This window comes from Ananas comosus, unplaced genomic scaffold (assembly GCF_001540865.1).
Source record: "Ananas comosus cultivar F153 unplaced genomic scaffold, ASM154086v1, whole genome shotgun sequence".
Taxonomy (NCBI): Eukaryota; Viridiplantae; Streptophyta; class Magnoliopsida; order Poales; family Bromeliaceae; genus Ananas; species Ananas comosus.
In genome coordinates, this window is record NW_017892944.1 from 116547 (window position 1) to 143076 (window position 26530).

Genomic DNA, 26530 nt, shown 5'->3' on the forward strand with positions numbered 1-26530 from the left:
ACTCGACGCTCCCCCCCCCCCCCCCCCCCACCAAAAAAAAAAAAAAAAAAAAAAAAAGAGGGTTAACGACCTTAACGAGTAGGAACTTACGTGGGAACTGCCTTGAAATTTTGTTCCAGTCAAATCCTGTGGACGACTAGGCAAGAAAATAAATAAATAAATAAATAAAAAGTAAGCATACGCGCGAACACTTTTTCACGAGAAATAGTAAGGGAGGGAGGCGAGCAGAGGTAAACTCGCTTTCCCAGTCTCTCCGATAATTGCCTTTCCTCTGCTTCGCCGGAACAGATTCTTTCATTATCATTATGGCTCTTGTCCTCTTCCAACTCCAGTTAATCGCGATCATATCCGTCCTTATTACTACGGCGTTCCCATACCCAGCTTATTCCGAGGCTAATGCCACGCTCACCTACTGCTCCGGCGATCCGCCCTACAAACCCACCTCCCCTATCCTGAGCCCTACCCAGTTCACGGACTTCCTCTACGGCGTGGCCACCGCCGCTCCCACCACCGCCGACAGGTCCTCCAGCTCCCAGCTCCCCGCCGGCGACCAGACCATCTACGCCGTCGCCCAGTGCCGCTTCGACGCCTCCCCCTCCGACTGCTCCGCCTGCCTCAACTCCTCCCTCGACTCCATCGGCAGCAGCTGCGCCGCCTCCGCCGTCCGCTACGACCTCTGCCTCCTCCGCTACGACGTCCGCGACCTCTCCCTCTTCGACGAGAACGAGTACACCGCCGCCATCTTCAACGCCACCCGCGCCGCCGCGAAGCCCGCCGAGTTCGAGAGGGACGTGTCGGCCCTGCTGTCCGCCGTCGTCAACGACAGCGCCGCGGCGGGGTCGCGGCTGTGGACGGGCGTCATGACGAATAGCTCCGCCGGCCGGAGCGTGTACGAGATGGCGCAGTGCATCCCGGAGCTGTCCGGCGCCGACTGCGCCAGGTGCCTGCGGGGGGCGCTCGGCCGGCTGACGGCGGACTACAACGGCAGCGCCGGCATGCAGGTGCTGAGGCTCAGCTGCGCCGTCAGGTACGACACCTACCCCTTCTTCGACCCCTCCCTCCCGCTGCCCAGGACTCTGCTCAACGGCTCGGCCGCCAACAGCCCGTCAGCACCTCCGCCGATCGTCGCTCCGTCTGGTCAGTCTGTGCTGCTCTTCTCCCCACCATCCTTTGTCAGTCTGGCGATTTTAGATAAAATTCTCCCGAATTACTACTGGATAGGTGCAAATTCCATATATAGATGGAAATGTTAGTTTAAATGGGCCAGCATCCCGCCTGTGATGGATGGGACGCCAAATTGGACCGAACCCCATTTGAAATAGTGTGAGGCTTGATTGAACCGAGTTATGTTCGAAATGAGGTGAGGCCAGTTAGACCGAGTCACAGTCGAGACTGGCGGGTACTGTGCCTGTACGCTTCCTGGCACAAATGCACGGCAGTAACCGTAGGCAGATTCTCCACAGTTGCATCCCTAGTTTGTGGGTGTGCGCAAGATCCTCAAATTAAGGGCTTATGTGAGAGCATACAGCACGTAACAACTTCACGGAGAGCTGTGATGAATTCAGCAATTCTTTGAGCACCTTCATTCTGCAAATTCCATTTCAAATGAAAGGCTAACGAGCATTAATTATGCTTCCGTAGGAAACAATAAACACGCAACAAAAGTTGTTCTTATAATTGCCGTCACTGTGGGTGCTGGAGGGGCGATTGTGCTTTTCGCCATTTGCATTTATCTCTTCATGGGTAAAGTTGCTAGAGATGCACAATGTAAGTTCCTTGATGCATTTCCTAGTAACAAAAATATGAGACATCTTTTACTGTTATTTGAGTTTTCTTGCGTTCTAATGTTGGGTGCTGGGATGGTGAAGATAAACAGATAAGGTCCATATCGTTTGATCTGAAAACGCTTTGTACGGCCACAAATAACTTCGCTATTCAAAATAAGCTCGGAAGCGGTGGAGCTGGAATGGTCTACAAGGTAATCTGTAAGTTTTGAGTTGCGACAGTGTCACTGAATGCGGCCGCTATATATAGCTGCTAGTTTCTAATATGGTATTAGTCGTAAATACAGGGAACGCTACCGGATGGACAGGAAATAGCAGTGAAGAGGTTTTCAGGAGCATCGCATCAAGGGATAACAGAGTTAGGAGTTATCGTCTTGATTGCAAAGCTCGAGCATCCGAATCTTGCCAAGTTGATCGGCTTTTGCTATGAAAAAATGGAAATGCTTCTGGTTTGTGAATATCTGCCCAATAAAAGTCTAGACAACTACTTGTTCGGTAAGCTGATGCTGCATTCTTATCACGCTACATATAATAAGGAACAGTAATAATCATGCTTGCTATGAAGAAAATTTCAGTCAGTATCGCAAGTTATCTACGAACTACAACCGGAAGTTATCGCCATCGTTAGATCATGGCCTGACAACCCGGAGAGCTATTTCTAGAATTTTTTGTTCAAAGCTTGTTTTTGTCTCGAAATCTCATCTGCTAATTTAGTCAGTTTTTTGTGAATACTGTTTAGACACGTCACAAACTATCAATTAGGTCTCCTATATGACATAAGTTAGGATATCTATTACAGGACATAGAATTATCAACACAATATAAGAATTCTAAAAATTTTTACCTTTCTTCTGTTCATTTATGGCCTTTTAATTAGGGTTTATTTTTGTTCTGTGCTAGTTGATTGCCGCATTGTTGATACTAAAAAAATGTTGGGCTTAAAATAACAAAAAAAACAAGTATGATAGTGATATCCGGCTAAAAGAATTCCACATTTCTATTTCCACCTATGTTAAAAGTGAGAAAAACATTCAACCTCTACCTCAAGCTAGTAGTACTTGTCATCTGCAAATTAGTATGAGATCTTTCAAACCTATAGAATTTGTTACTGAATTTGTTTAGATGCAACAGATCCCAACAGGCGAGCACAACTAGACTGGCGAATGCGCTACATGATCATCAGAGGAGTCTGTCAGGGTCTTCTTTACCTTCATGAAGATTCACAGCTGACGATCATCCATCGAGATCTAAAAGCAAGTAATATCTTGCTAGATAAGGACATGAATCCTAAAATTGCAGATTTTGGTCTCGCAAAGCTTTTGGGTAGCGATAGAACCCATGAAATCACTAGAAAAAATGCTGGTACATTGTAAGTAGAATCGTCATTTCCTAAATTATTTTGTGACAAGAAGCTCTTTCTACGGCACGGTGTAATCTCACATTTCTTTATTGCCTCGCGGCAGAGGATATATGGCACCTGAATATTACAATAAGGGGCAATTTTCAAAGCAATCGGACGTGTATAGCTACGGTATATTGGTCTTAGAGATTGTAACCGGAGAAAGAAACAGTGAATTTGAAGGATCAAGCGACGCTCTGTATCTTTCAACCTATGTAAGTATTCATCTAACTAAGGATTGAACATCTATATATGATTTGTGATGCGGACCTCTTTATTGCACTGGGCAACATATGCTCCTTGATTGCTAAGCCATTTTGTTTGATAGGTATGGAAACACTGGAGAAATGGGAAGGGACTAGATGTCGTCGATAAAAGTCTAGGTAATCTGTATGAACAAGACGAAGCATTAAAATGCATCCAGATTGGGCTACTTTGTGCACAACATGACCGCGCAAAGCGACCCAGCATGAGTCAAGTCTCATCCATGCTTGATGGTCCCAATGAAATATCGGAACAACCATGCGAGCCTGGGTACGTGCCGGTGGTTGACAACACTACAGTTATTAGCTCACCCGAACAAGAACAAGCGCCATTCAATACATACAGGGCCATTCAAGAACGAGAAACCGTGTAGGTTACCAAGGTGTTAGTTCCTATATAAGTTTTTTCTAATGGTAAAGTGCTTCATTTCTCATTTCAAATAATCAAATCAGTTCATTTTTTCTATGTCCTTGTTAAACTGATAATTGTGACAATACAATTCATTTTCAGAGGTTGATGGGCCTAACCTACAAATATGTGGATGTTGAGGGAGAAACAATTTCAATTTTTATTCAAGTGTATGATTTTAAACATTATTGTTAGTTCGAGTGGCTTGAATTTGGCCATTGTTTGTATAATTACGCTGTGAGCTCGCTGGACGTGTATACTGTTATCTTTTGCATTGCAATGTTGATACTAAGATACTACAAGTAGTATTTCTCTTTTATTTTTCTTTAAAATAGCAAGGAAGCTAAATCTGCAGGAGAAAACTGAACTATTCTGGAAATTTCTAGAGTCTCCTTATTATATATTTTACCCCAAAAAGAAAGAACAATGCATAATGCAAATAGTAACACAACTTACAAAATTTTCTTTTTTTTTTCTCATTTAATACAATATTTCCATGCACAATTTGCCCACTTGTCACATGTTTAATTAGGCATCGAAAAATGGGTACACTTCATATCTTAAATTACAACTTGAACCCAACACTCTCCCTCCTCTCTTCCCCTTGCAACAGCTAGATAGTTGACTAATGGCTTTTTCCAAACACGCTTTACAATCGCCCCCAGATAAATCCTTACTACATTGCACTAACCCATATAATTCTCCCTTATTAGTATTAATATTATTATTATTAACCTTATGATTGTTAATCACTAGCTCACCAGCTGCGTACAGTAGAGGTGTAAGATAAGCCCTCTTGGTCAACCCCTTCATGAGCCTCACCACCTTGGACTCGAACCTTGATGGGTCGGCCGACGCGTTCGACCGATCCGATAAGAGCACGGAGTGTGCCCGATCCACTTCCCCGAAGAAGTCGCTGTCGGAGTAGCGCACCATGCACCGGTCCAACCAAACAGTGGCTCGCTTTCTGCGGGGACACCGTCGTAAGGTGTGGGCGTTTGCGGTGCGAATGCAAGCGCGGCACAACGCGCGGGTGACGTCCCCACGGCACAGGGCGAGCCCGAACGCGTGACTGGGGCCCGACCCGACCGAACCGATCTCGAACCCGACGGCGGGGGCTTTGGCGGATAGAAGATACATGAGCTGGTGCAGGTTTCGGGTGAACGCGTCGCCGGGACGCAAAGTGTTCGAGCTCGAGCATCGGATGGCGAGGGGGGGATCGGAGGCGACGGTGGCGTAAAGAAGAAGAGAAAACGAAAGTAAAGAAAGTAGAAATGAGATTCTGGAGCTCATTTTGTGTGAAGAAAAAATGGGAAAGAGGAGATGTTATATAGTGTAGAAGGTAAGCAGTTTTTTTTTATTTTGTGAAGGTTTCAAGGAGAAGAAGAGGTCGTATCTGAGGAATAAGCTGGAGAACTCAAAAAAGGTGCATGGAATTAAATGGTGGGAGGATGCTTCGTAGGGGCGTTGACTTTGACCCGTTATGTGTTGTTTTTTCGTGAGTTGTTAGAGTTATAGAACGAGGAGAAGAGATGATCATGTTATGCAAGTCAAATGTGACATACTACTACTTGGTAGTTAATTAATTTATGCTGAAGTAGTTTAAAGGGAGGTGTCAGCAGTGATTAATGTAATTTAGTAGCATTTAGATTGTTGGTGATTGGGGTGTGATCATTGAAGTAGAGTTTTGGTCTCCTTTTGAGGGAGGTGGCTACTGGAGTAGGAGCAGTAGTGGAAAGAGAGGAATAATGAAGGAGAGAACGTTGTTTTTATTTTTTTTGAGAGATAGATAGTACGCTACTCGCTTTGTTTATTTCATTTAGAAATAAGCTTAGCTGGAAATATAAATCAACTAGGATTCGAATGTAAAACCTCGGGTACCAACCACCAAGCCCTTTGCCACTTGCTTTAGAAACGGTCAGTAGAAAAAAATGTTGTTAATTTGGGTCAGGAGAGATCATACGTCGTTACGTAAAATTTGGAACTCGCGTCCCCTAATTTCAGATCCTTTTCAAGTCTCAAATACTTCAAACTAAACATGCCCTGAAAATGAACAAAAAGTTCAAGGCTCTAGCTTCTCGAGTTTATAGAGAGAGAAAGAGAGAAACAAAAAGTTCCTGGAGCTTTTTTTCATTTTTTATTTTATAAAATTTATCAAATCAACTATGAATATCTCATTTGAATTCAATCTAAACATTGAACCTAATTATAGGCATCATCACGTGCTTTGATTTTTTACAACAAATAAATGATAATTTATTTTTCCATTATCCGTACATTTCAAGATAATAATACTAGTATCTCAGCATTTCTCTTTTGTAAGTATACGTGTCATTCACAGATTAGAAAAAAAAAATTTAAATAAAAGCTCGCAAATCTTGCGGAATTTTAACGACGTAGCCAAAAAAATCGAGAAAAAGCAGTTCTATAGGAGTAAATCTCGGAGCAACAACTTGAGAAACACCAATTTAATTTTGGCAAACTTTAGTTAAATTATGATTAATTTGTTCAAATCATTAAACTCTAAATTCTATTTGGATTGAGATTAAAAAGACTAGGTTAAGAACTAAAGATATAGTTCGTAATGACACAGCTGAGTATAAGTCCAAACACAAATTTTGTTCTATTTAATATGAACTTACCAGGTGTAGCCAATGATTACTAAATATTACAAAAACGAATCAAATTAAATGAATCAAAACAAAACATTTTCAAAAGGCAAAATAATCCCTTCAAAGTGATCCAACAAATTTTGTTTGAAATAACTCCCACTGAACAAATCCAAAAAAATCTCATTTTGTAACAAACCCCGCTCCCTTTTCTCTCATCCATATTACATTATATATATACACACACACACATTAATTAAGGGTTTTACTCTATTGCTCCAATTTCTTTTGTGTCTATTGTTAACACTGATGAACCCTACGATGCAGGAGAACACCCCCCACACCATGGAGGGCTCCAATTTGTATCCCCCCGTGAGGTAACTTTTACTTTTGTTTCATGCACTTTCATTGTTTATCATATGATTATATGATTCATATTGCGCGTCGATAAATCGCAATGCTTATCATGTTTACTCTTTACGATAAGACGCAGCTCCAGATTTCGTTCAACTTACGTAAGAGTTCTACGTTCCACTTCAAGATGATACAGAATAACTGCTAGAGTAATCATGCTATATTACTATTATGTTTGTTATGTTGATGTTAATTAGATGACGACGAAAAAGCGCACCCACCTGAATCACGATCTGCATCCTACGGTGAGTATGCTGGGTTGCATAAAACTATTGAAGATGGTTTTTCCTAAAATACATGCAATCAAATATGCGGAAAACTACTTTTCAGGCTAAAAACTACTTTCGAGTTCTTCTAGATGCAACCAAACACTGCCCCATTCATTATAGAAAGGCCAGTTGGGTCGATCTCTGCTTACATTACAAAGTTTCTTACTGTGACAAATCCTACATAAATGTCTAATTTATCTTTCTAACTTTACCTTTCTCGCTTCTCCAGCTACCCCCCTATCAACTTTCCTCACTATACCAGCTATCCGTCTACCCTCTATACGTATTCTGGACTCACCATGGGCGACACAGCATGCTACTATTACAACAGAGAATGGGACAAATGCAGCTACTACTACCCCTATATCTCATATCTGCGTCCAACGCCTGAAAACAAAGCAGCATCGGCGCCTACTTCTATTCCCAAAAAGGAGAAAGACACGACCACCCACTCCATCACAGCACATCTTGACGACCTCGTCTTGTCTCCTCGGCTAGCAGACTCGTGTAACACGTCATGGCAGTATCCATCACACTCTGCTCCACGATCGTTGTTCCCCTATGAGGAAGTCACGGAAAATGACATCTCGGAGAAACAGAAGAGCAATGACATAGATGAGAACTTATCGCAACGAAATCTAATGGAAGAGCTGTGGGCGTTACAGCTAAACGGGTTCCTCGACAAGGAAATAGATTGCTTTTCTTACCAAAGTCCGACCGAACCCCATGATAGATATGGAGGAAAGGCGAAGGAGGAGTACCCGACTTTCTTCCGCCAGATTCCACAGAAACCGCACTACCAAGGGCTAATACAAGAGGGCGTGCCCGAGGCCATTAAGGAGATAGTCTATTCCTCCTTATGGTTTGGTCTTGTCGAGCTGATGAGAAAGGCATTGGAGACTACTTGCTTCACGAGCGAGAAAGATATTGACGAGTTGATGGGCCAGGCGCGCGGCCTCGAGAACTTGGGCTTCGATGTGAGGCACGTGATCGCACGGCTGAAGCAGCCCGCGATCTACCGGGCAGAGGCGGATCATGCAAAGAAGGAACTCGAAGAGCTGAAGAAGAGGAAGTCGGAAGTAGAGGACAGAGTGAAGGAGATCAAAAGGAAGGAAGATGAACTAAGAGAGCTCAGGAAGGCGATGGGCCTTGTCAAGCACAGCGCGCCAATTGCTTATCCGCGGGAGTGGATTCCCAATCCAGATGAGGATGCGTTGCAGATGCTGAACTTGGAGGTACATGACGCTGAGTATTTAGCTCAAGAGAAAGAGTACAAAGTAAGATCGTTCGGTTTAAGGTTATAAGATCCGCAATTGATGGTGATGTGCCGGATGAATCAAGATGCAGATTGTGTCAAGGATTATTTTCTTATTATTTTCCTTCTCTTTTCTTAGTATTGTTTACTTTTCTAGCTTCTAAATAATTGTTCAAACTGCCCTTTGCATTTTAATTTAGTTTTCTAAGTACATAAACCTTCTGTTATTCGGTGATTCTTTAGTTGCAGCTTTAATCCCTGGAAAACTTCTGCAAAGTGTGAGTAAATTAGATTTTATCATGTTGAAGTACATAAGAGATGAAAAGTTGTAGTTTTTTGAGGTAAATCTCCTAACAAGGAACAACACTTCTCATTATTTTGATAACTAAGCAAGGTCCACAATTAATGACTCAGAGACATTAAATCTTAAAGAGAAATAAAATCAAACACTTTGTGTGCGGCGGAAAACTTACTGCTTCGGCTTCTTTCCGGTGACGACATTGGAAGCTAAGTCTCTGAGGAACTTCACCGACTTCGTCACGGGCGAATTCGCCGCCATGAGGTTATAGAGAACGCTCTCGACCTCGCCGATCGACGGCCGCTTCTTAAACCTTGAAACCACCCTCATCTCCCCCTTCTTCTTCTGCTCCCCTTCCTCCTCCACCATCACCACCCAACCTTCCCCACTCAACACCCCATCCTTCACAAACCTCAAAACCACGCCTTTCCTCTTGCTCAGGATCCCCCTCACCTCCAAGCCCATGAAGGAATACACCACATCAAAGGACCCAACGAAGCTCCCCAGTCCCCCACCAAAGTCCTTCTCCTCCTCAAAAGCCCATTTTGGGTTGAACAAAATCGCGGGTTTTGGGTACAAAGCATTGGTGATGGCCCTAATCTCCTCCAACTGGGCTCGCTCCGGCGCCGAGAACACTACGAAATCCGCGGAGCCGAGTTGCTCCGGGATAACAGAGGCCACGTCCGAGTTGACAACGGAGCTGGGCATTGCGTCGAACACCTGGTGGGCGCATTGTAGAAGAGCAGGGGAGGGCCAGAGGATGAGGATGCATGGTGGTTTTGAGCCCTTTTTGATGATGAGCACGTCGGAGAAGAGCTCGCCGGCGAGCTGGGCGAGAGAGGTTGGGGAGTCGTCGAGGAGCGGGATCTCGACGCGGAACCTGGGCTGCTTCTGCTTCTTGAGCTTGCGCGTGGGGAGGGAGGGGAGGGGGTTGTTGAGGGGCTTTTGGAGGGTGGTGGAGAGGGAGGTTCTGGCTTGGGAAATGGCTTCTTCTCGCGAGGATGGGGGAGAGGGAGAGGGAGAGGAGAGAGCGCAGGAGACGAAGTAGGTTTGAGGAGGAGGTAAAGAAGAAGGAGAAGAAGAAGGGGTTTTAATGGTGCGAGGGGAGTTGAGGAGATTGAAGGCGAACATTTTCCTTTTATTTAGTTCTGCGGTAGTGGCTTTGTCTTTTTATTTAGTTTATTCTTTTTAGTTGCTTTGACTCTCCATGAGCAATTTGGATAAGTGTAGAGATGAAAATGGACCCCACAAAATTGCTAGCAAATTTCGAGCTTAAGAGAAGGGGCTGAAATCCTAACGAATTAAGGGTCTGATCAGAGAAAACTTTTTTATCAGATGCCATCTTATTCAGATCCATTTTATATTGCCATATCAATATCGATGTTACTTAGTTTAAGTTACCAGAGATTCTAGTGATATTTGGTCCGTGTTAGTGATATTTGATGAATAAGAAGTTAAGAGTCGTGCAGACGCTGAAATGAGTTTTGCGATCTTTAGCAGCAAAAGCTGCTAAGATCTAGGGCGCACTATTATCTGCTGCAAGAAGAAGAAGAAAGTCATTTGAAAAGTTTAAGATTTGCAATTACATTTTCAAACGGCTTTATTGAAATCAGCACCACTGTACTGGACATAGATAATAAGGATTAAGAGGTGATTATTTATCTATAAATACCCGTTACATGAACAAACTAGAAAGTAATACGGAAGCGAGGAGCATGGGCAGCGGCGGTGGTGGCTGTGGCCGAGACGATCGCCCACCGACACGGCTCGAGCCGGTCGGACACGGTGCAGTACCCTGCCAAGGTGAATTCGTCACCCGGTGCCACCGCCAACGGGCCGAACTCGAAGACTGTGGGATCAGATTCTCGCCGGCGCGCCTCCACTGCCCCATTCATCGCCACCGGCCCCTCCTCAGCCGCCGAAGCCGAGCTCACCGGCTTCGCGGCAGCAGCGGAGGTGCGAGTGTCGCCTTTGACCTTCCACCGAGAGAGCAATCCCATGCTGTATTGTGCTTCTGTTGAGGCGATTATGCGTCTGTTGGATTGGATTACGAGTGATTTCCCTTTGTACATATTAGCGCCCGCAACGTGATTGTTCATACGTTAAAACGTGATTGATGGATTAATCGTGTTATAGTAAACCCCGTACATGAGTTAATGATACGAGTACGACACTGTTGTGCAATTAGAGAGTTTGTACCCCTAATAAGCTTTGTCGTTTGGTTTCTCAGATTTGACATCTCCTACCATACTAGCCACAGGAAAAAATTAAAATAAAAATAAAAAAATAAAAAATAATAATAATCCCAGTGATCTAAAGTTATTCACTGGACAAATCTACGTCTGGCATACACTGAATTTATTCATAAAGATATTACAAGACAATCCAGACAACTTAAATTCAAAGTTATAAAAATGACACAGCTTAAGCTTGGAGAGAGAAATTCAGAGTTCTTTTTTCCTCAACATGAGGAAATTAGTTCGAGAGAAATTTAGCATGAGAAATGGATTGAACAATGATGATCTTAAGCCACTGGAGGGCAGGACTCGGCGTCCTGCGAGGTGTCGACATCTGCAGGGGGCATGAACTGCCACATAGGATATCCCGGGTAGCCGATGAGAGGCATCACCAGCTTGTGACCTGCCGATTGACCCGGGGCAGCAAATGCGGCCGGCATGACAGGAGGGTGCGGCATGTAGCTCGGACGAGAGTTTATGATCTTTATTTGCTGCTCCAGGCTCTCTTTCTCAGCCTTCAGCCTCTGCTTCTCGTCGCGAAGCTCATTCTTCTCGGCCTGTGAGAAAGTTGGAATCGGCGTGCAGTGTTAAAAAGAACAATCATAGCTAATCGATACACTGGCAGGTAAGATAAGAACTTTAAAAAATTGCAGCAAGGAATTGACATGGAGGGAAACATGAGTGAAAACCTGAAGTTGACTGCTTTGGAAATCAAATAAATGAATCACCCAAACTCAATATAGCAATTGCATACCATGTGAAGAAATATACAACCACAGAAAACAGAGTATGGCAAATGTTAAACTTCAATGCATGGCAGTCAAGGATCAAAACAAGAAGTTCAATCTAATCTTTCCTAAGAAAATGACACTTTAGAAAATAAATGACACAAGCATTAAAGATAAACCTTTAGCTCTTTGATCTTTTCTTGGAGACTCTCATTTGACTCTTTCAGCTTTCGTGCTTCACTACGTAACTCGGTCACCATACGGACTGCATCACTTAAAATAGCTGCTTTATCCATTTTTGGTGGCTTACCTGGGTCCAAAATGGAGCCCAACTCCAAGAACCTTAAAGTGAAAGTTAACCCAAAAAAAAAAATGTAAAAAGAAAAAAGAGCCAGCACAACATTGGTCAGCAAAAGAGATGTAAAAGTGGAGCACATACTTATCGTTCAGCTTATCCCTTCTCATTTTCTCTCTACAAGCTTTGGAACTTGGCTGACAGCTTTCAGACCTAACACTGCAACAAAGATACAAATTAGTAACAGACAAAAAAAAAGTCAGCTTAAAATCATATCAATTTTTAAAACCAAACCGTTTATTGGAGCCTCGTTCTTTGACACATTCAGAGTCCAAAAAGGAGCCACTTATTTCAACCCTGAAAAGAATAAGAACATGCTTCAATAATCTGGTAATTCCAATTAACTAATACAAAAGAGCAACGATCAAAAAACTAAAGTGTAATATAAGAATCAGCATAAAGGGTATCCCTTTGATTTCCAAATAGGGTTGAACAAGACTACAAGTCCATCTTAACCATATATGTATATCATTCCTATACACATATAGGTCAGCTAAGTAAATGTCATAAAATGTGATAAAACCTATTATAGCATGCACGACTACAAGTCCATCTTATCCATATATGTGTATCATTCCTATCCTATTTCTACATTTATAAACAATCATATATAAATTCTAAATACACAGAAGAGGGAACTCATCATTTCGCCACATGTTGCAATTTCCACCCTCCTCTATCCTCCTCTCTTAGTTGCCTACTCCTCTCTTCTTATTCCCTCTCTGGCCGGCTGCAACTGTCAAAACATCGCCCGTTTAGGAGGACCAGGACTAGATGTAATCGGTCAGATTGAATCCATTATCAAACTAGTCTGGTATGTATTTTTCTCCAGTTGAGTATAGTTTAGTTGATTCATTAATTCGGGTCTGAATCTGCCCTATGTGAGCCAATAGAGTCTTGAATTTGCAATGAGTGGATTTAGGAGCATAGGATCATTATAGTAAAGCTAGTAAACCTTAATTGATCTATGTAATTTAGCTTAGTTAGATCTAAGTCAGCTTTCCTAACTTTGAGAAATTGTGGACGAAGTTTCACCCATAATTATGAAAATTTATTTATAAAATCAAATGGAATCCCATATGCCTACAAATAAATGGCATTCAATTGGAGTACTTAGACGAAATTGTACTGGCTAACTCACTCTTTGTAAGCGTTCTTCTGGACTAAAAAGAGAGCAAATAAAGACGAGTATATATAATTGATGGGGAATACCAAAACTGATATAAGTTCCAAACACTATAAAACCATTACACATGCAGAATCAAGCGGCAAAAATAATCTCAACATCACTTTTTTTCTCTGTTATAATCAACAAAAGTGTTAAGGTAAAGCATAAAAGTAGAATCTTCAGAACCAAACATCTTGTAACATATGATTACTTAAGACTCTAATAATACACAATTATGAGATTCTTCCATTATCTATGCACCTCCAAAGCATCCTCAAATCTCCAATACAATTTTCCCCTATATTACTCAAGATTATTCTATGAAGTACCTTAACCAATTGGAGAAGTTGCAACATCCAGTAACTTACTAAATACAAATCCTAATTTGTAACACAAATAAAAGCAAGCAATAGACGAAACCTAACACAAATCAACGTATACATGCAATCCGGAATAGCATGAGCAATAATCTACAGGAAATTACTGATGAGGAGCAGCGAAACCCTAGCCCTAATCGACGACATCAATCAAAGCGATTCAGAAAGGGATCTCGGATCCGATCGTACCCGCCATTGGAGGATCCGTTGATTCCCTGCGATCCCCAGTAGAATCCGCTCCCCGACGCCGGGAAATCGTCGCCAGCGACGGCCACGTCGTCTAGGAGGGGGCAATCGAAGACCCAATTAGCGTTCTCGGAGGAACCCATCCCCGGTGCCTCGCCGGAGCCCTATATCCCCTGCCGGTGATGTCCGGCCAATCTCCGGTGATCGTCGGAGAACGAGGGTTGCGCTCTTATCGGGTAAAGGGAGAGAGGAGAGGAGAGTCGGGGATCGAACTCGTAATGGGTTGGTGGAGGTAAAAGCGTGAAAAATAATAAAAATAATAATAATAATAATAAAATAAGGTGCAATGAGTTGGGCCTATGGAAGCCCATTAAAGGCCCATATTAGGGCCCATATTTAGGGCCCATCCATAGGCTACTGAATTTCAACAGTTTTTTTGAAAAAAAAAATCCTAAATAGAAGAACTATGCAATTTTAAAGAGTATTCACAATATTTTTTACAATGGAATGTTAAAATTACAGTAATATAGTACGTACTTAGTTTATTATATTTATGTTTTTCCTTTTTTTGTTTTTTCTATATTAATTAACATAGTTAATATTCATGCATCTCTAGAGCAAGTGGCAAAGGGCTCGGTGATTGGTATCCGAGACTCAAGTTCAAATCCTAGTTGATTCACATTTTCAGCTAAATTTATTTCTAATAAAATAAACGAAGCAGGTAGCGTACTACCTATCTCTCAAAAAAATAATCTGGCGAAGCATCTACCATCTTTCTTTTTATTTTTCTGAAAAAAAAGGGAAATGTTATGAGTGTTTGGTAAAAATGCTGGTGTTAATGTGGGAGTGAGTTGTGTATATGCTTCTTTTTTTTTCCCCATGAAATCTCCTTTTGCTATGTGAATTTAGAATGTTGGTATAGTTAAACGTTGGAACACTGGATTGGGTTGCATATGAGAGTTGACAATGAGAAAAGGACAACATGGAAAGCATATTTTGCATCACTAGAAATTGGCCTGTTTTACTTTACTACTAATGCATCATCATCACACCTCAATTAAATGGATAAAGAGAAAATACTCTTTTTTCTGAAGATAAAAAGAAAGAAGGAAAAAAGACACGCTCCCACCGGTGAAGAGAAGCAATGAAGAAAGCACTTTTCAAAAGCATATACCAAAGTATTAGAAAAACAAATTCAGCTACTTTTAGCCGAAAAACAAATGATAGCCAAGCTATTAGTATTCCTGATAAGGCATCTAGGCGAGGTGTGGGCGAGGTCACTGTTTGAGTTTTCAGCGGAGCAGGAGGGTTAAAGAGCCAAATACGAGCGAGCTGAGTATAGCTCGTGTTCGGCTCGTTTAATATGAGCTCGTTTCATAAACGAGCCGAACACAAGCTGACTTGTTAAAATATCGAGCCGAAAAATACAACTCGCATTCGGCATGTTTCATAAACAAGCTGAACCGGAACATTGGAGACCACAAGCCAGGCCAAACTGAGATTATTCTTTGGTACATAAAAACGATGGATACATTATTTTAATAAGTGTTCTGCTGGCTCCTCTTTAAGAAGAGGCTTTTAAAGACAGATAATCTATTAAAGAGAGGTTGGATCAGCAACACGCCCTGTGTATTGTGTGGGACGGCTAAGAAAACTATTGATCACCTATTCCTTATATGCGTTTTTTCTATATTTCTAATGATGATTACATTGGAGAGCCTCCTCTGAAGATTTGGGTGATGACTATCGTTAAATGGATATAGCTAGGAATGGATTGCATCCTATGAGCACTAAGCTACCCGGCCTAGTACCCTGCTGATGGGTATTGTGGGATGTCAGGAATGGTGCAAATTTTAAAAATACCCAGTCGGACTCTTTCCTAGCAGTCTATAAAATTAAATAGTCGACGGGACTTTGGGAGCATTTACTCTCCGCAAATTGGCACAACTGTAATCAGGAGCTTCTTTTTTTTTTTTTCACCCTCTCCGAGGCCTATGTAGGCTCACCGGCTCATCCCTATCGTTTAGTTTATCTTTCTAATAAATAAAGCGGATAATGTGCTGTCCATTCCCGCAAAAAAATAAAAAAAAATGCCATTAAAAAAAAAACAAATCTTTAACACTTCCATGATCCAATAAAATATATTAAAAAGGTTCTTTCATTATCGATCTTAAAATTACCAAATTAATCACGATATATAGCCTTATTTCATAATTGAGATGATTATTATTATTATTATTATTATTATTACCTCCGAAAAAGAGCTAGTACGTATGGTGTTAATGCTTGGTCAAACTACATTAATCGGGAGTCTTAGATCACTCTTTTCAAAAAACATTTTTTTAAAAAAAAAACTCTGCTGAGCTACTGTACCAAATTGCTAAGACTAAATTACTAAGTAATTAATCCAAAAAATGTTAGAAACAATAATATACTAATAAAACTAAATGCTAATTCATGGAATCATTGCTAGACTAATTAAGTGTACATCCATTCTAATTTCACTCGCGACGCTCCCCAATCACAATTACTCCTGAAGATCAAACCCTAACTAAAAACCCCAAAAAGACCAAAGAAGGGGGAAAAAAAAAAAAACCTGAAATCGCAAAATTTACAACTAACCAAGCCGAATTCGAAAGGGCGGAGGCCTGCGCCAGCGAGCGGCGAGCGGAGGAGCCGGACGGCGCGGCGGCGGATGCGGCGACGTGCGGGGCCGGCTCGGGCGAGATGGGCGGCACCCGGCGGGTCGGCGGCATATCTTGGACCCTCCTTTTAGGCCGCGGCGAGTAAGCCCGAAGCCCACGAGAGACCCACCACCCACAGGATCACACGAGAAGGAGATCTTCGTCGCCACTTCCCACGTAGCACATTGCTGTAGAGACGAGAGAGAGAGAATGAAGAGAGAGAGAGAGAGAGAACGGAGAGAGAGAGAGAGAGAGGGGGAGAGGTGTAATATAATGGGTGTTTTGGAGAGGGAAGGTGGTTCTTTTTACCGAAATACCCTTCGGTGTGAAGGGTTTTTGTGGGGAAGGAGAGGGGTAAAATTGGCATTTTGGATGGGAAGCGGGTGAGTTGGCTTTCGAGACTTCGCAGTAGCAAATGTCTCCCATTAGCTTAACTTATTAATGGCTTTTTTTTTTTTTTTAATAGAGTCAAAGAGTTAGAGTTAACTTGTAACTTAATTTGACTTAAATAAATGCCCAGATCTTAAGTTAAATTTTTTTACAGTTTAATGTGTAGTATTTTTTTACTAATATGTTGATTAAATTGCTCATTTAAAATACAAAACCCATCTTCCTTCTTCAACTTCGATAATAATCTGGCAATTGATAGATTTCGTCTTTCAATACAACGTTGCAAGGCTATTCGCTTTATTAATCTTATAAAAAAAAAAAAAAAAAAAATTCAAACACAGAAATTTAAAAATATTATATACAAAATGTTCATTTGTCCAAAACCATCAGCGATTAAAATAACTTACTCATCAGCAACATTTTTAGTATACTTCATTTACAATTTGATCATATTTGTCCAGTGAATAGCTAACTAAATATTTCTTCTATAACATTAGCAAAGTGGTCCTATAACAAGTGTGTAGAGCTACTATACGTTCAAAAGTATAAAGAAGTTGGTCCTTCCGACTTTTTAACTTTTGGATTAAGAACTGTACAATTAGAATAATAATAATTCCTCTAGAATTGAATGATCTCTCTAGAAAAATAATATTAATCTAAGAATTATATATAATCAAAGAGGTTGATCCAAAAAAAAAGAACTTGAAAACATGGACTCCTTTATACTTTCGATTGAATCATAGTCATACTCATAACAAGTTTATCATAAGTTTGCTATACAAACCAAAATTACCAAAACACCCTTTGCCCCCTCAGCATGTGGATCAGTGGATTTCATTTGAATGGCCAGTGGATCTTACCAGTCCCAAACTCTTCTTCTGAGTGGATAAACCACAAAAACAGAAGCATTGTATGCATAACAAACTCACACATGCTTCTAAGTTTTGCTAGTAGTGCTTCTCCCACAAGCCCTATGGCCACTTCTCTCTCTACCATCAATGGATCAGCTTCCCAATTCTCCCCAGCCAAACTAAAACAAATCAAAAACGACAAACCAAAATATCAAAGCCCACAATCTTACATGCCGGCACAAGCCCAAGAATCCCACTCCCTCCCATCCAAAAGCACAATAACTCCACACCAAGTCTCAAGAAGAGCTTCTTTAAGCTTCTCCATGGCCCTCCTACTTCACCAACTACACATCGAACCCTCGCGAGCCGACGAGGGGAATGGATTATGGCTCACTGGCCCATTGCCTGTCCCCACAGTCACTAACAGTAAGCTCAGTTTGCTCTCATTCTCAAGCTCACTATCATAGTTTCTTCTTCATTATAATAAAGTGTTTGATCCATTGTAGAGATCGCAAATGAAGAAACAGGCACGCGATCATTTCTAAGGAACGGGATTTACATAGCGAATATAGGACCCCAAGGAAGTGCTTTTAGACTGAAGCACTACGCATTTGATCTACTAGCTTTAGGAGATATGCTGGGCCAAGAAACAATGAGTTATTTTAGGAAGTACCTGTGTATGAAGTCAACTGTCATGTACTACGATTTCGATAAGGTCATCTCCGCAGCTTCTGATGAGCAGAAGCAGCCGCTTACAGACCTTGCCAACCGATTGTTCAACAATGTTGAGAAGGTGAGCTACTCCAAGTTTTCGCTCTGCTTATCTGTTCATAATTCAGAAGACGCATTAGTAGGGAAACATTCCAATTAATAGCGTTGCAAATTCACAGGGCAAATTAGACAAATTCCCCAGATCATCAGTTTACATTTTATTGAATTATTCTTAGTTAACAGCTGAAATTTCATTTACTGAAGAACCAAAGTAAACTGTCGTCCCAAACTTCATTCGTGATATATTATAGAGCAGAATCTTCATACATTGATCGAAGTTTCCTGCAGGCATTCTAACAAAGTGAATTTTGATCATTGAACAGATTGAAGAGGCTGTGAAGACGCAGAACAACACTATGATGCAGTCTTGTTATGCAGATACTGTACCGATTCTCCAGGAAGTTATGGCACGAATGGCATAAAGATTGTAAACTGGTGACATATGCTCCCTTGGAAGAAATCCTGAAATTCATTTCTCAGAAATAGAACAATAAGATTACAAGATATCCTTTTCTCACATAGTATGGCAAAAAGAGCATTAATTTGTAAAGGTTTGGGATTGGCATTCAAAGTGCTAACTTGAGAGCACTATTGAGATATGTTTGTAACATAGAATGACTAGATAAAAATCCCTCTCTAGAGTGGCTGCCAAAGGTATTTTAACAAAACAATGATAAGACTACAACATTGGCCACAAACAATATGAAGATTGCTCTAATCAACTCATCAACTGTTTCACATATTGAGCACAACTTACGTGAATAGTGCAAAATTCTTTAGTACAGGAACATGAGAAACAACAAGAATTAGTAGTAATCTTCATAAAAGCACATTCAAATCAAACTATCTCAAAGTCGCAACTTAAGATACTATCACAAGAATTCTCATGATACACTTTCATAAGACAATCAGATAGGTGACTATAACTGTTAATACAAATGTAGCTACAATCATGATCAGCTAAAAAAACCCCGAAAGAAACAACTTCACCGAAGGTTCTCTTTGATACAAATTTCAACACACTAATGTCCTTTTTCTTTCGGCAGCAATGATAATTGCATTGCCTTGAGATACAAATACAACCCACACATTTGAAGGGCGAGTTTAGTCACAAAAATATATCTTGAAATTCTATTGACCGAGGGAAAAACCAGGGAAAGATATGATTTTAACCATAGCTTAATCGGGAATCTAAAGTCCGCATCTGAGTCTGACGCCTAGGGACGCCGATCTCACAAGCATTTACCCTTGCGGCAAACCTAAGCGAACAGATTGATTCCCCTGTTGAGGATGCCTCGGGAGAGATATTCACAAACATTAAGGTTTTCGAGTCACCTCCAAGGCATGGCTGCAGTTCAAGAAATCAAAAGGATAAGATTTAAGGGAAATGTAAACACTAAGTTTAGATCTTAATCAAAATCATCATAAAGCAATATTACCTGAAGAAGATATGTTAATTTGGAATTTCTGAATGGTACATGGTCCTCTTTCTTTGCGATAGAAAAGATAACATCACTTAAGCATGATAAGCTTTTGTTAATTGCCTGAGGATACACCGTCGAACAAATATTTTTGAGCAAAAATGGATAATGAGAGGGGAGTTTTCAAACAAAATTATGAAATATATAACAACTATAGAAGATGCTTACCTGAGTTTCCTTGAGGCGGTCACCAGTTGAGCCACTTTTGGCGAGACGCTCGCTCCCGGCAAGATCAATTAGGTTTAGTACTCCTTGAACTTGCTGATCAGTGCTCTGCACAAGAATAACTGATTCATCAGTAACTTAGAAAGAAGCCACTGTTGGTAAGTGAAAATAACATTGCAATTACCTCGTTAACCCCAGAAATCCTCAGTGTGAAGACAAAATGGCTTCTAGAAGACTGTTCATTCATCTGAGTCTTTCCAACTGACCTAGAGATACAAAGCAGCAAACGCAAGAAAGAATTATCAATTCACCAAGAAAACAAACTCTTGTTCAAGTATTATTTTCCAAGTACAAAGCAAATCAACATGGACTATATCAACAGTCAAGTATTGGTCCATAACACACTAACAACTATTATATTGAAGTACAAATAGTTAAATAGTAAATACAACAGACAATTTTTCATTATTCTTTCAAATTTTAATTGATTACTATTTTAACCAACATTTTACACTACCAGCTTTATTCCACTCCATAGAATAGCACATGATATATTGAATGGACGCAACAAAAGGAAAAGGTAAAGGAATAGTAGCACATACCTAACAAAGTGACCTAAGAGAGTTCAAAAACAGACCTCGCCACAAGGCTAGAAGGTAGCAAATTTTGCAAATTTAATTGCTATTAAATCCAAAATTTGAGTAAAACTGGAGCTTACTCAACTTACTGTAACAAACTAATTGAAAGGAAAGTAAATAATCAGTAATTAAATTCTAGCATTTTAAACATTTAACAATACTGAGTTACCATCATCAGTACTATAATGTCAAAACATATTAATCTTTCTTGGACAATGTTTAGACTTTAAAAATGCTCACCGGCTCTGTGCGGCCTGCCGTAGGAGGAAAGAGACCTCATTGATACTGCATACATCTACGACTGTAAGGTCAGATACATGCGTGTTTCCATTTGCATCGTGTTTAATCAAATACTTGGAAGCACCAGTATCTTGACTGCCCGACCGATTAGGATTCAACAGATCACGAATTGTTTCATTATAAATTTCAAGCATGGAAGCCTACAAATATTTAACAACATAAGACTGTAATAACTGACAAATTAGTCGCATCAGGAACAAGATATGTATGCAGGAGATAATACTGAAAACAAAAACCTGCATTTTGAACCTCCAACCCTGCGATAGCAGGGACTGGCTAGCTTGGAAAATTTGTTCTAGTGATCGTGGTATTAATCCTTTCTGTTCGAGAAAATCAGGTTTGCCCATCATTGTATAAGTTTTTCCAGAGCCAGTTTGGCCATAGGCAAATATGCAAACCTGAGAAGATTGAATTGGTAACTTGTCAAAATGGAGATAGCATTACTACTGAAGAAGATGCATACACTGAAATAGAAGAAAAACATATAGTAGAATGCATGAAATTAATAAGGCAATCAAAATTAAAATGGGAAATACAACATAATGGCCTCTTCATTTATCTAATAAACAGCAAAAGTAATAATATACACAAGAAAAGTAAAATAGCATAAATAGATATACCTTATACCCATCAAGTGCACTTTGTACTAGCTGTGAAATTTCAACGAAGACATCCTCTTGTGAAGCATCTTGATCAAAGACTTTATCAAATGTAAAGGAGTATTTTTGTGCTGAATTAAAAATACAAATTATTATCAACTTTGTTCTCCAACAAATAATTTCTGTACACAATTTCACTAACTTTTAAGTTAAGAAAAGGGAGATAGAGAAAAGAACTAACAATTATGCATCAAGTCAATGCCACGGCCAAGATATTCAGTAGAGGTTGGATATGAAAGAGCAGCCCCTTCTACCCCGTTATTTTCACCGTCAGGTAATAATGGTCGCACTCTACAAAAGACTCGAATATTTCCTTTTAGTTCCTGAAAAGAAGAAATGATTTAGCACCAGTATCTTCTGATCAATAGTCCTTCTAGTTCCTGAAAAGAGAAATGATTTAGCACCAGTATCTTCTGATCAATAGTGAAAAACCAAAAAAAGTGTTACCAATATAGTATTATGCAACTTTTTGCGTAATTTCTCTCCTTCAGAAATTTGCTGTTCTGCATCAGCTAACCGATCCTGCAGATCTTTTAACATTTTCTTTTTCTCCTCGTTCTCTGACATTGTCTCCATGGCTGTTAGATCAGCCATCTAAACAACTCAATAAGAAAGATAATTAGGAATCAAATAATGATTAGCAGATAATTAGTAATCAAATAATGATTAGAAGATAATTAGTAATCAAATAATGATTAGCAGCACTACAATGTATTATCTATAACAGTTAGAGAGCAGTTTTTGTACAAAAATACATGACACTGATGACAGTAAAAATAAAACAAAGGATATTCTTGCACAATTGCATTTAAAAAAAAGCTCAAAGATGTTAGTGTCTTCTCAAAATTGTAAACACTTAATAATTGTAAGTACGCAATATAGGGAAGTTCAGAAACAGATAAAAGCGCGATCTCATTGCAGGAATGGTGGAGAAAGTCTCTTGACAAATACATGTAAAGTGCAATGTTTTTTCAGTTAAAAGAAAGGGATGAGAGTCCAGCACATCCTATCAAAGAAAATCTTCAGTCTCCGTCTCTTTTTCTCTTTATGGAAGTGTTATATTATCTAAGACGTTCAAGTCTGATCATACTGTAAGAAAAAGAATCTAAAGGTTGTAGTCACTTTTTCTCTTTATGGAAGTGTTATATTCTCTAAGGCGTTCAAGTCTGATCATACTGTAAGAAAAAGAATCTAAAGAATGATACTCTATTCATTTTAGTGTAGAGGAGCTATAGTAGAAAACTTGCCTTTCATCCCAGTAGATAATTGAATGCATAGAAAACAAAAACCAACCTTCAGCTTCTCATTTGCAGCTGCAAGTTGAAGTTTCAGGGTCTTTATTATGTCTCTTTGTGATGAACAGGCCTCCTGCATATTTATAGACAGGAATCAGGATTCAGATTAATGTCCAATAGAAAGAGCATTAGCACGAAACATAAAAAGCATCAAGTGAAAACCTCAAGAGCATTGGTTTTTGATGTTGCATTATCCAGCTCCAATGCAGACTTTCCAGTTAGTTCTTTGTACTTGACAATTTCAGCCATCAAACACTGCACCTGGTTTAATTGGTGATCACGATCATCTCTTACTTGCTGTAGTTCATTTCTAAAACAGTTGAGTTCTTTCTTTAACTCTTCTTTTTGTTTAGAAGCTTCCTGTTGAGAAGCCTGCACTTAACAAGCACTAAATAAGTAATTAATGCATTTTGTTTTGTAAAGTACCTCTAAAAGAACCTGGAGAAGTATAATTAATGAATTAGTAAAAAACGAGGAGATTCCATAATGTGCCAATCCAAAAGGATAGCAAAACTAGTGAAAAACAAAGAATTCAAGCAATATGGCAGGAATGATGATCTCTTAGTTTAGAACAGGACAGAGATGGAAATTGAAGTTAGACATATAAACAGGATAATGATAGCAAACTTTCATCCACATATGTCTTAATTTTCAGAGACTATAAGAACTTCTTGTGCTCTAAATACTATGCAATGTAATATATGCCTGCATGTATCAAAAGCAATTCAATTGCACAAGCAAATCAAACTATAAAATCATACCCTGGAAATATCCAGCTGATTTTTGACAGAGTTGACATGATCCCTCAAACCGTTAAGGGTTTCCATCATGGCATTTTTCTCCTTCTGCAACTTGGATATGGCTTCTCCATTCTTTTGAGCATCAGCTTGGAGATTGCTGTTATACTGCTGCAAGCTAGTATTGTATTCCTGAAGCCTCTTGTTGGTCTCTTGAAGCATCTTAATCTGAGAGAGAATAAAAACTAGACTACATAAAAAACATAACAACAATTTCTGATTTTCATGAAGTATAACATAACTGTACGAATCGCCATCACCTGATCATTAAGACGTTTTGCTTCATGGCCAGCCTTATCAAGCTCTGCTGACAGAGCATTGCATCGACTTTCTGCTGCCAACCTTGCTTCCTTTTCCTCCTCACAAGATCTAATAGCACCCTGCCAATTTATTAAATTTTACATTATTTACCACATACAACTCAAAGTAAACCTCAAGAAAAAAAAAAAAAAAAAAAAAAAAAAAAAAGCCATTTTTTTTAAATTACCCACCATTTTCTCAGCTTCCTCTTTTCTATATTTCTCCTCTAAAGTTGCAAGCTGTTTCCGTAGCTCCTCAATCGTTGAATTTAGTTCTTCGTTAGTATTTCTCAACTGGGCAGCTATGCAGATGCAGTTTGAAATGTTTAAGACTTTTCTCATGATCAATATAAATTCCCAAGAAAAACAAAGAAGATCAAAGAACAGTACCGATCTCAGCATGATTTTTCTCCTCGGAATCTAGCAAATTACGGAGCTTCTCCATCTCCATCAAATTCCCATCTTCCTGTTCCGTAAGCCATTTGATGCAAGCTCTGAGCTTTTTTATATACTCCATCATCTGTTCGCTCTTCCCCTACATAAAACCACAGCGAACACTTAGACTAAGATTTAAAACGGAATTAACACCTCAAATTAAACAAGCTCTTGATTATATTCACCTTGAAGTCATTCTTGTTCTTCCCCTTCATCTTCTCATTGAGCAGCCTCTCGACGTCCTCCCTCGAGCTGAACTCAATGCCAACACCGCCATTGGCGCCGTCGGCAGCCGCCGGATCTCCTGCTCCGGCAGTGGCCCCCGCATTGACGACCGATAGAACCGGTCGGGACCGTAGATTGCTCGTAGCTCCCACCATCTTCCCTACGGCGACCTTTCTCCTCTTATCAGCTCGACCCTCATCTAAGTTCTCCTTTTTCTACCCAAAAAAAGGACCAAGAGACACAAAATGGCACTACCACTGCATCAAAGAACCCTAGAAGCCGAAAACCCTAACCCTAGGAGAAGAGATAGAAAGAGAGAGAAGAGAGAAGAGCAAACCTTACATTTAAAGGGCTCCGAGGCGGATTGGTGCGGCTTCTGAGGGACATCACAGAGAATTAGGTTTTCGGGGCTTCGTTGGAGGTCAAATTGGGGCGCGATTAGGCTGAAATCTTGTAGGGATTCGAAGAAAGTAAGCCCGAATTCCTCTTAATTCTTCTTCTTCGTCGTCGTCGTCGTCGTCGTTGGATTAGGGTTAGGGTTTTCCCGATCCCCAATTTCTTTCGACCTCGAGTGGAGTGGAGGGAGAGGAGAAGTGAGAGAGCCGTTTGAATTATTTTGAAACTGGGGACGGGCGCGGTCGGAAAAATTTGCATACCGAAATTACCCTTCTCTTTTCTCTTATTTACGGGACGAGGCCTCTCGTTCTCTTGTGTATAACCTTCGGAGTTTCGATCCATGGGCCACGTGGGGGCCCAATCAGAGAATCCTTAGTGGATCGGACGGTGGACGTTATTATTTATATTCAACGCTCGCCTCGTGTGTGGACTTATATATGTTTATAGTTTCATGATATAAACTTGAACTAAAAAAAATAATAATAATAATTTAAAGAGGTTGACATGGTTGGAATATTCCAGTACCTCGTACTCTAATACCTGCAAAACAATCGTTGTTCTCGAAAATTTAAGTTGCCCCAAAGCAAACCAAGGCAGTTTAGAATAAGCGCCGGTACCATATTTACTATCTAAAAATCCGATCCAATAAAACTAGCGATGACAAAAAGAATTCACTGTAACAATTGTTTTGAAGTTGAATCATTCATAAACTGAAACTCTTTTTTCAGCAAAGTTGTTGAATCCAGATCAAAAGCACTGTTATCATGACTTCATTTACTCAACTTACCTTTAAACCGTGAAAAAAATTCACCTAGGTACATTCACGTCAGCAATCCGAGCACCAGGGAACTCATCACCTTGCCTCAGAAGACTCGAGGACGCGATAACCGCAGGCACTGCGACAGGCTCGGCCATGATCCCGTGAGCAACAAGTACAAGGCAGTCAATCTCTTTTGTCGAAAGTGATAGAACATTGGGATGTCGTGTTCTCACCGTAGGGGTCGACGATTCGTGGAGGGTCGTAGAGGATGTTCCGCAGGCTGTCTCCGTACTGCAGTACCCCGTGCCTCTCAACGGAGTTCTGTACTGGCGGTGTGCAAAAGACGGGACGCCCCTTACAACATTTGATCTGATTGTGAGCTTTGATCTGCGAGATGAGACATTCAGATTTGTTGCGCTGCCGGAGGAGGCAACGCATGTTCGGTTTCAGTCTCGCAGAGCCCCAGCAAATCGTCATATGGGCTTTGCGGGATTCAGATCATGCCTGGATCAAGAAGTATAGCATTGCCTGCAGATCTTTTGAGAACAAATTTTTGATCAGAGCAAGGCACGGCGACGATGACGACAATTTGTTCATCCAGTTGCAGGAGGGCTTAGTTTATTGCAACCTTCC

General features: G+C 40.5%; 7 protein-coding genes across 8 annotated transcripts; 2 read left to right on the top strand and 5 right to left on the bottom strand.

Annotated features, from left to right (window-relative positions):
* The first annotated feature begins 305 nt into the window (after window positions 1-305).
* Window positions 306-4163, top strand: LOC109705464 (putative receptor-like protein kinase At4g00960). The gene is made up of 7 exons (XM_020226194.1): window positions 306-1137; window positions 1642-1767; window positions 1869-1978; window positions 2072-2279; window positions 2916-3153; window positions 3248-3398; window positions 3512-4163. Exons 1-7 carry the CDS (start codon window positions 306-308, stop codon window positions 3818-3820), a joined length of 1974 nt encoding a protein of 657 aa, XP_020081783.1. The 3' UTR covers window positions 3821-4163.
* A 189-nt stretch (window positions 4164-4352) lies between these two features.
* On the bottom strand, window positions 4353-5424 carry LOC109705477 (cysteine-rich repeat secretory protein 38-like). The gene has a single exon (XM_020226208.1). It carries the CDS (start codon window positions 5146-5148, stop codon window positions 4384-4386), a length of 765 nt encoding a protein of 254 aa, XP_020081797.1. The 5' UTR covers window positions 5149-5424; the 3' UTR covers window positions 4353-4383.
* A 1077-nt stretch (window positions 5425-6501) lies between these two features.
* LOC109705476 lies at window positions 6502-10107 on the bottom strand. 2 transcript variants are annotated; one of them, XM_020226206.1, is made up of 2 exons: window positions 8876-10107; window positions 6502-7706 (listed from the first exon to the last, which is right to left on the bottom strand). In XM_020226206.1, exons 1-2 carry the CDS (start codon window positions 9829-9831, stop codon window positions 7604-7606), a joined length of 1059 nt encoding a protein of 352 aa, XP_020081795.1. In that variant the 5' UTR covers window positions 9832-10107; the 3' UTR covers window positions 6502-7603. The 2 variants fall into 2 exon arrangements, with proteins under 2 accessions (XP_020081795.1, XP_020081796.1); XM_020226207.1 differs by lacking the exon at window positions 6502-7706 and adding an exon at window positions 8490-8671.
* A 281-nt stretch (window positions 10108-10388) lies between these two features.
* On the bottom strand, window positions 10389-10700 carry LOC109705465. Its single transcript, XM_020226195.1, has one exon. It carries the CDS (start codon window positions 10698-10700, stop codon window positions 10389-10391), a length of 312 nt encoding a protein of 103 aa, XP_020081784.1.
* A 319-nt stretch (window positions 10701-11019) lies between these two features.
* On the bottom strand, window positions 11020-14058 carry LOC109705474 (transcription factor ILR3-like). Its single transcript, XM_020226205.1, has 5 exons — window positions 13755-14058; window positions 12255-12317; window positions 12105-12179; window positions 11845-12007; window positions 11020-11494 (listed from the first exon to the last, which is right to left on the bottom strand). The coding sequence occupies exons 1-5, from the start codon at window positions 13892-13894 to the stop codon at window positions 11225-11227; spliced, it is 711 nt and encodes a 236-aa protein (XP_020081794.1). The 5' UTR covers window positions 13895-14058; the 3' UTR covers window positions 11020-11224.
* A 3658-nt stretch (window positions 14059-17716) lies between these two features.
* LOC109705470 (photosynthetic NDH subunit of lumenal location 3, chloroplastic-like) lies at window positions 17717-19100 on the top strand. Its single transcript, XM_020226202.1, has 3 exons — window positions 17717-18102; window positions 18183-18469; window positions 18771-19100. Exons 1-3 carry the CDS (start codon window positions 17757-17759, stop codon window positions 18867-18869), a joined length of 732 nt encoding a protein of 243 aa, XP_020081791.1. The 5' UTR covers window positions 17717-17756; the 3' UTR covers window positions 18870-19100.
* Window positions 19101-19308: 208 nt separating this feature from the next.
* Window positions 19309-25428, bottom strand: LOC109705469 (kinesin-like protein KIN-14N). The gene is made up of 17 exons (XM_020226200.1): window positions 25084-25428; window positions 24702-24956; window positions 24472-24616; window positions 24274-24383; window positions 24043-24162; window positions 23747-23950; window positions 23148-23357; window positions 22984-23058; window positions 22138-22284; window positions 21872-22013; window positions 21652-21761; window positions 21268-21429; window positions 20972-21171; window positions 20278-20359; window positions 20097-20201; window positions 19887-19991; window positions 19309-19795 (listed from the first exon to the last, which is right to left on the bottom strand). The coding sequence occupies exons 1-17, from the start codon at window positions 25126-25128 to the stop codon at window positions 19616-19618; spliced, it is 2397 nt and encodes a 798-aa protein (XP_020081789.1). The 5' UTR covers window positions 25129-25428; the 3' UTR covers window positions 19309-19615.
* Window positions 25429-26530: the final 1102 nt, after the last annotated feature.